Here is a 9,351-nt window from a genome sequence, read left to right as displayed (position 1 = left end):
TTTTGTATGAGTTTCCAATGATGCTGAAAATTCAGCTTTGCATCACACAAATAAATTACATTTAAACATGTTAACATGTAAAACTCTTCAAATTATAATATTTCACAATTGTTACTGTTTTTGATCTCATAAATGCAGTTTTTGTAAGCAGAAAAGACTTGATTTAAAAAAACTAAAAAATCTAAAATATTCCAAACTTTTGTTTTTACCTTTAGTGTTATGTTTTTGCCAAAGTGGAAAAATATTAATTCTGGTCTCTAAATAATGAATTAATTTGTGCCACATTCAGTAAGTCAACCTACCAGTTAGACCAAAAAATGACACACTACATCTTTAATGACTGCATAAAATGAAGAAGGTTTAATAAGTATAATTTAAGTATAAAATGAGTAAAGCAAGCAGCAACAGCTATGTCTACACAATCTCCATGTGCTGTATAATAGTGCATTTTTACAGTGTGATCCTTTGATGAATGACATTTTAAAGACAAATATTCTGTTTGCACTTTTGATTCAAATCAAAGTTTCGTACTGAATTGTTTCAGAGAACCCTTCACCAGCACAAACAGGCCAGGAGACAGAAGTGATTGATTGATTGTACAGATGCATGAAGGCTTATTTTTTCTTTGTGAATCAGAAGTTGGAGAGTATGAGAGAGCGTGTTTGAGGCTGGCGAGACGTTCAGCCTGTAGAAATCTCCAGTGATGCTCCGTTTGGCTTGACATCCTCAAACTCTTGCTGCTCACTGGATATGTGGATTTCTACACTAGACTCTGAATCTATGAGATGAGATAGAGAAGACTAGTTAATTTCATCCCTGATGTTGCATTTCTAATGCTGTTTATATTGTGTGAGTGTGTGTATATGTGACCCTGCAGCACAAAAGCAGTCATGAGTAACACAGGTATATTTGTAGCAATAGACAACAATACATTGTATGGATCAAAATTATACATTTCTCTTTTATGACAAAAATCATTAGGATATTAAGATCATGTTCCATGAAGATATTTAGTAAATTTCCTACCATAAATATATCAAAACTTCATTTTTGATTAGTAATATGCATTGCTAAGAACTTCATTTGAACAACTTTAAAGGAGATTTTCTCAATATTTAGATTTTTTTGCTCCCTCAGATTCCAGATTTTCAAATATTGTCCTATAATAACAAACCATACATCAATGGAAAGATGATTTATTCTGATTTCAGATGATGCATACACCTCAATTTCGAAAAATTTATCCTTATCACTGGTTTTGTGCTCCAGGGTCACATATATACTTGAGAAGCATTACTCCATTAGATAAAGACTTTTCATAATTGTGTCTTGAATACTGAGTGTATTTGGGCAGATCTTTTTACGTTATAAGTATAAACACATTATTTAACAAGTGACAAAATACACTCTCATACAAGACACAGTCCATAAAGGTAATTCATAATATCTTATAAAGTGTTGCATTTCAAATAAGTTTATAATTTTAATGAAATTTGGATATTTTAAATTGCAACAAAGGATAATGCGAGACGTATTTCTCCTCCTGTGGTAAGTCGATTTATTTTTGCTGTCCTATCTGTGTTTATAAGGTTAGTGTTTATTATTTACATGTTCTTCCTGTAGATTTGATCCCAAACAGAACAGATCCAGGATTCACCGGCTGACGTATGAAATATAGATTATCAGAGCAGTACATATTATACATATGCACATTTAGTATTTACACTAGTGGTCGAAGGTCTGGAATATTTTTAAGATTTATATATGTGTATATGTAAGACATTAATTTTTTAGTGCATTTGAAAGATGTCTCTTCTGCTCACCAAGGCTGCATTTATTTAATCAAAAATACAGTTGAATTTGTGAAATATGATAACAGTTTAAAACAACTGTTTCCCTACGGTGACCAAGAGAGCTCAACGCACTGCAAATTAATAAAACATCTTCATAAATTTGACAACACATGGGCTGCAAATGCTCTCAACGCAAGACAGGCAGAGACCTCCTCGAACTGTTTAAGGGAACCGCAGCGTGACGAACATGTCCGGGACATATTTATCAGGGTTTGCTCTGAAAGATGACATTTTTCTTTAGTTTAACATCCTGATCGATTCCTTAGCTGCTTTTGTTTATTAATATTAGCCTAAATAAGCTGATGAAATACACAATTACTGTAACTGTTACAAAGCTGTATACAAAAATAACCATAGCCTATGGTTTTACTATTAAAACTAATTAATACATTTATTATATATAAAAAAGAGGTTACTATAGTTAAACCATGGTAACCATGCACAAATGAGCCGTGGGTTTCTTAATATGCTGGTGCTTTTTCTATTTTTGTGTTTTTTGAAGTCACAGCCACCGTAGATCTCTATATGAATATATAGTAAAATGTCATTTTTTGTATTGATTAAAGCTGTATCATGTGACACTGAAGACTGGAGTAATGATGCTGAAAATACAGCTGCAGATCACAGAAATACATTACACTTTAACACATAGATGCAAGCAGAAATGAAAGGCCAAGCGCTACAGAAGCAAGCAAGGCAGTAAGCATTAGATTAAGTGCAACAATATGTAATTAAAGACGTTTGATTTTGAAGATGATTTTTGTCAAAATTTAAAATCATAACTACAATCACTAGTAATATGAAATAAGGGTTCAAAGAAAAACTAAGTGGCAGACAGGAAGTTCGACCAGTTCTGGCATAATGGATATTCTCCCAAAAAGGCCCACCACAACTACAGTACAAACATTCACTATATCTCACAATATTACAGCAATCCTATCGCATTTATGGCAAATAACATCACAAAACCCACGGTGACCCTACATGCTGACAAAAACAATAGAAACCATCACAGAAAGCCAAATGATTTCCACTACAATACCATTACAAACCATCAAATTCTAACCATTACAACCATTAAATAATGGTTTCCTGTACAGTGTGTTTTATATTAGGATTTAGTGGTTTTAACAAAAGCCATGAATAGGTGACCGATTACCAGTAGAGATCAACAGCCGCCATTAGTCTCCATTAAAAGCAATACTGGTTTCATTATAACCAGTAAAACAGTCACACATTATCTGATGTTTCTATTTGTTTTTCAACAGAGAAGTGAAATAAATGCATTATTGTATGAACTAAAATACTTGAAATCTACATTTAAAAAGCAGAATGCAAAATGTGTATGACAATGATAAACATAAACCTGAAAACAGAAATCTTCAATGTGAGTATTCATATGTCTCTCTGTGTTTGTGTGTGTGTGCGCGCGTGTGTGTGTGTGTGCGCGTGTGTGTGTGTGTGTGTGCGCGCGTGTGTGTGTGTGTGTGTGTGCATGTATACTTGTTTATGCTGCATTGCAGGGACCAATGGCAAGCCGTTTTGACTTTTATTCCTTCTCAGGATATGAATTCTTGATATCAACAATTCAGTTCTCACTAGTTAAACTGTTAATTCTTGATATCAGGAATTAAACTGTTGATATCTGTAATTGTTTTTTCACTAGTTAAATGTCACCATAGGCTGCCATTCAAAATCTATTGTTGATATCAAGAATTAATTTCTTACTAGTTGAAATGTCTATTCTTGATATCAACAATTCAGTTCTTGATATCAACAATTTAATTGTCACTAGTGACAATGTTCATATCTGATATCTGAAAATGTATTTCTGATATCAACAATTTAAATCTTGATATCAGAAATGAACATTGTCTGCCAATTCAAAGGCTAAACCAGATCATTTTTCTTACCCCACTGGCAGATATTTACATTTATGCATTTAGCAGATGCTTTTATCCAAAGCGACTTACATTGAATTCAAGTTACAGTTTCTACATTTTATCAGCTCTTGCTTTCCCTGGGAATCGAACCCATGACCTTGGCGTTGCTAGCGCCATGCTCTACTATTTGAGCTACAGGAAAGCCTATTTTTAATTGTTTTAAGCAAAAACAAAAAAAAATTGGATAATTTTTCCAGAAAATAAGACATAAGTTATTTTACTTGTCAAGTAAATGCATCTTAATTCTAGATTTTCTAGATATTTATACAAGAAAACAAGACAAAAATACTAAGAAAATAATTTTTGGCAGTGTAGAGGAAGACGATGAAAACTAATGAACACAATAAATATATTAACACAGAAACCAGTTGTTTGAAATTGCAACAATATTTTTGATCAAATAAATGCAGCCTTGAGGATCAGAAGAGATTTTCAAAAGCATCGGTAGTTTATAGTCTGTTTATTTCTTACACGTACAAATACAGCTCAGGTCCCATTTGATCATGTATTTTATTTCATACTTTACAGATGCAGCATTCAGACGGCGATCAGCATCAGCAGTCTGTGTAGACGGGTGTGTGTCTGTGTTCCCGCTGCGCTCCGTTACCTTCAGACAGGACACTGATGGCGTCTGAGGGCTGCTGCTGTCCGTTGGTGCTCTGCTTCTTCTTGATCTCCTGCACATGGCTTTGGTAGAGCAGCGCTGATCCGGCGACGGGTGTGTATCCACCCGCCAGCGACGTGGAGGCCGAATCCCAGGGCAGCTCGCGCCGTCTCTGCCGGCTGAAGTCCACGTTTAGCCCCGTCCAGCCGTGAAACGCCAGCGTGTTGAGAAAGCCCTGCATGGGGTTCAGGACTCCCTGAGGACAGAGATGCGATTAACGAATCTTGCTCAAGTTCCCAGATAGCACTCGTACGTCTGCAGGATATCTGTTAAAGATCACTTGATCTGGAAAGCATCTGCTGTGTACAAACATCTGAAAGAGATCAGTTTTACATACAATCTAAATCATAAACATCTTAAAGACATCTAATAGAAGTCTATTTGACATCTACAAGGAAACGTCCTATAGACGTACTGCAAAAATATGTCTTGTTTTCTAGTATAAATATCTAAACATTCTTGAATCAGGATGCATTTACTGTACAAGTAAAATGACTTCAGATATTTTGTCTTGTTTTCTGAAAAAATGATCCAAATTTTGTTGCAACACAAATCTCGCAGGAGCGGGCTCTTTTATTGTGAGTGGTCAAAAATATAACACGGGTCCCACTGTCATGTGATTTGGAGCATCACAGAAATACTCACCATTATGAACCACGTGATGAGTGCAGCGTTACGGACGTTCCTCAGATCGCCGGCTTGAACATCATCCTGCATCTCCAGATAAAACAGCAGACTCTCGTTGATGATGTTGGGCAGCCAGCTGACGTGATGAAGAGCACAGGAAACAGTGCTTTCACTGATTATGTGTTCATTAGTGATTGAACTGTTTGATTAAGGGAACCTTCAGATTATAGACACTGCAAAAAAACATTTTCTTGCTTAATATTTATGTTTTTTCTAGTATAAATATCTAAAAATTCTTGAATCGGGATGCATTGACAAGTAAAACGATTTAAGATATTTTGTCTTCTGGAAATATTATTCAAATCTTTGTTAGTTTTTGCTTAAAACGAGCACAAATATCTGCCAGTGGGGTAAGAAATATAATCTTAATTCAAAGACTAAACAAGATTATATTTCTTACCCCATTGGGAGATATTTTAACACAATTTGGATACTTTTTTTTCAGAAAACAAGCCATGATTAATCAATTTACTTGTCAAGTAAATGCATCTTAATTCCAGAATTTATAGATATTTATACAAGAAAACAAGTCAAAAATCCTAAGGAAGAGAATCATTTTTTTGCAGTGAAACCATTTTACGTTCACGACTGTTTAAAGAGCAGGATATAAATCTCTTCTCTTGAAGAGTTTCTTACCAAATGACGAACACCAGCATGATCTTAAAGAAGCGTATTTTGATCTCAGATCCGAGTCGTCTCTCGTTCTCGGTGTAGATTCCCTGTTGACCCTTCAGCAGCGACGTCACTGCATTAAAACACAGACAGACTCGAGATTATCTGAGATAAACCACACCCACAGGATGAACTCAATTAGTGCAGGATTTACTTTAAAACTATTTTCTCTCAGAAATCACTAGTAAAATTAGCTATTTAGAGCTGTTTTGTCTTGTAAACGCTGCTTGATCTGCAGATTTCTCTCCTGATTCAGACCAGAACACTTTTTCACTGGAGGAAGCGTTATGGATTATGGACTCATATTTGAGTTAAAAGCATCTTAATGCTGGATTAGTTTGAGCTTTTGTCTTCTCCAGATGTTAACTGATGGACTGGAGTGGTGTGGATTATTGTGATGTTTTTATCAGCTGTTTGGACTCTTTAATTTTTTCATTCATGGATTCGCTACAGGAGGCCTTTATTCACCCCCCGGAGCTGTGTGAGGGACGTTTTATTATGGATGCGTGCACTTTATTTGATGTGTTTTGGACTGTTGAACAGAAACACCCACCCACTGCAATGATTGAGCTTAGAATAGCCAGGACAATTTTTAATATAACACCGATTGGAATCATCTGAAAGAAGAAAGTCAGATACACCAAGGATGCCTCGAGGGTGAGTAAAACACAGGCTAATTTTCATTTTTAAGTGAAACTGATCTTTTCTCTTTTACTCACCAGCAGATACGGTCCGTGTGAACAGCACTGGATTGACGAGGAGCACCAGCAGCATGGGAGCGTATGTGGTGACGTAGTGAGGAATGGCGTGCTGAAGGCCGTTCTCACAGCTCACATGACAAACACATTCAGGTCAGATCACATTCACATGCATGCATTTGGCAGGTTTGCATGGTATTACTTCGTGCATTTACTGGGAATCAAACCCGTGACCTTGGAGTTGCTAATTTGCATATTAATATGCAACATATATCTTTATCATTTTTTCACACACTGAAACATAATTGGTGTAGGATTTGGTTTGAAACAATTTTCACAGAAATTGCTAGTACATTTCACAAATAATTAGAAAGGAGGTTTTATTGTCGCTGTAATGAATAATTATGTTATTTAGAAGACTTATAGTAACACATCGAATTAAACATGATTTGGTGAATTTTTTTAAAGATTTATAACATTAAGGTTTTCTATCCACTGTAATGAATAATAATTAGCTAATTAGAAGACTTTTATTTGTGAACTTAAATGCATGCTTACATAATTGATGTGCCTCTATTTGGAAACATAACGTTTATTTACCTATTATACATTATTCTTTAAATTTTTGTAAGTATTTATTTATTTTTAATTTTTAAGGAGAAAGGCTGAAATAGTATGTTCTTGCTAAATCTACTCCAATAATCTGGTGTATTTATAATAATTGTTTTATGCACAAAAACATTATTTAAAAAATTTATAAAACATTTTAAGATATTCTTTTCACTGTAATGAATAATAATTGTATTTCTGACTCTAATGCGCCTGTTTCCTGAGGTATAACAATAATTTTATTTACCTATTTAGATATTATTCTTTTCATTTTTTTTTAATTTTGAAGTAGAAAGACAGTATTTTCTTGTAAATCTACTAATAATCTTTATTTTATTTACAATAATTTTTAAATAATACTTGTTGTAATGTTTTTGTTTATACATTTTTATTTACAAATAATTTTTACAGTGTACTAAAGGGGTCATATAATAAGTTTTTTAATTAATTTATTGTTGAATTAATGAGGCCCACATAATTTATTATTTTGGTTTTGCATCAAAACCATATTTCATATGATTTTTCACAGCCCTTTTAAGAGCTTTGGAATTAAACAGTGTCAGAAAAAGAAGGCCGTGTCATCCTGAGGCGGTTTAATCAGTGTTTACCTGGATATGGAGGGGTAGTAAAGCATGGCGACTCCTTCCACACACAGCAGCAGCGTCAGACCCCACGTAATCATGTGATACAGGACGATCGTGCTGAAACACACAACACACATCAGCATCTGCTGCAGCGCTCAGAGACACAGGTGCATGATGGGACGCACCTGATGCCCGCAGAGCGCTTCACCACCAGGAAGACGTCCACCGCGTAACAGAAGGTCCACCAGAAGGAAGCGCTGAAGAACAGCTGGATCCACATCTGCAGAGACACAAACCAGACCTCATATGTGACCCTGCAGCACAAAAGCAGTCATAAGTAGCTCAGGTTACATTGTATGGGTCAAAATTATCAATTTTTCTTTTATGCCAAAAATCATTAGGATATTAAGATCATGTTCCATGAAGATATTTTGTAAATTTCCTACCGTAAATATATCAAAACTTAATTTTTGATTAGTAATATGCATTGCTAAGATCTTCATTTGAACAACTTTAAAGGTGATTTTCTCAATATTTAGATTTTTTTGCTCCCTCAGATTCCAGATTTTCTAATAGTTGTATCTCAGCCTAATATTGTCCTATCATAACAAACCATACATCAATGGAAAGATTATTTATTCAGCTTCAGATTAACCATTATGACTGGTTTTGTGGTCCGGGGTCACATCTGTTTTATGTCTATTAGTATTATACTGTAAGTCCATCTCATGCTCATGTTTGTTTGATGTATGATTTATCTGTCTAAATTATATGTATTGTACCATTCAGTTAAATGATAATAATAATAAAAAGTGGTTTTCTCACTGCGCCGCCGACACAAAACACCTGCGGCCAGACATCAGTGCTGTTCCCTGCAGAAATGCTGCTGATCAGATCCGGAAAACCCAGCCAGACGGACGAGCGGACCACCATTCCTGGACAAACAGCACAGATCGCTCCAGTCACCACAAACACACTGGACAACACTCACTTCTACTGGATGTTATTTGAGATGTGGAAGATTATTGTGAATCTAATAACAAATCGTGCCACTTCTTCCTCAGGCTCCAGCTTCATGAACAGCTATCTCTGATAAAAGCTCTGGAATAAACACTTTCTGAGAACAGCATGTGTGCTTTGACGCGTATTAAACATCTCACGGGAGATATTCAGTATTTAATGCAACTTTGGACATTTTCGGAGTATTGACTGATAATGCTTGGAAAAATGCTCACAAATTTAGCTGAAAACAGAATATATGGAAATAAAAGGCAGTATGGTTTTAGTCTTTATTCCCCTTGTATAAATAATATATTTTATTATAATGTTTAATATATATTTTGTTTTGTTCACTTTTAACATGAATTTACACTGTAAATATAAAAATGTACAATTAAAAAAATATATAAGCATACAATTGTACTATTACACACACTTTTCAAGTAAAATATTTATATAGAGAAAGTCAAGACTAAAAGCATACTGCCTTTTAATTCCATATAAAATAAATTAAAAATAAATCTATAAATACAAACAGAAATTAAAATAATCATTTATTACGTAGTTAAGTAAAGGTTAGATAATAATAATGTAATATTTTTATATTTATTATACTGACCATTATATTAATATTTTAATAAT

At 34.5% G+C, this 9,351-nt stretch overlaps 1 protein-coding gene across 1 annotated transcript in view; it reads right to left on the bottom strand.

Annotated features, from left to right (window-relative positions):
• Positions 1-320: 320 nt before the first annotated feature.
• The window catches only part of LOC306875848 (G-protein coupled receptor 143-like), a 9,972-nt gene continuing 941 nt past the window's right edge, over positions 321-9,351 (bottom strand). The window contains exons 2-9 of the mRNA XM_079426597.1: positions 8,536-8,645; positions 7,896-7,990; positions 7,735-7,827; positions 6,539-6,648; positions 5,784-5,892; positions 5,106-5,223; positions 4,404-4,656; positions 321-778 (exon numbers count right to left, since the gene is read on the bottom strand). Coding sequence (XP_079282723.1) covers positions 681-778; positions 4,404-4,656; positions 5,106-5,223; positions 5,784-5,892; positions 6,539-6,648; positions 7,735-7,827; positions 7,896-7,990; positions 8,536-8,645 — 986 coding nt within the window. The 3' untranslated portion in view covers positions 321-680. The remainder of the gene's footprint in view (positions 779-4,403; positions 4,657-5,105; positions 5,224-5,783; positions 5,893-6,538; positions 6,649-7,734; positions 7,828-7,895; positions 7,991-8,535; positions 8,646-9,351) is intronic.

This window comes from Barbus barbus, assembly GCF_936440315.1.
Source record: "Barbus barbus genome assembly, chromosome: 10".
NCBI lineage: Eukaryota > Metazoa > Chordata > Actinopteri > Cypriniformes > Cyprinidae > Barbus > Barbus barbus.
This window is presented reverse-complemented; position numbering and strand designations above follow the sequence as displayed.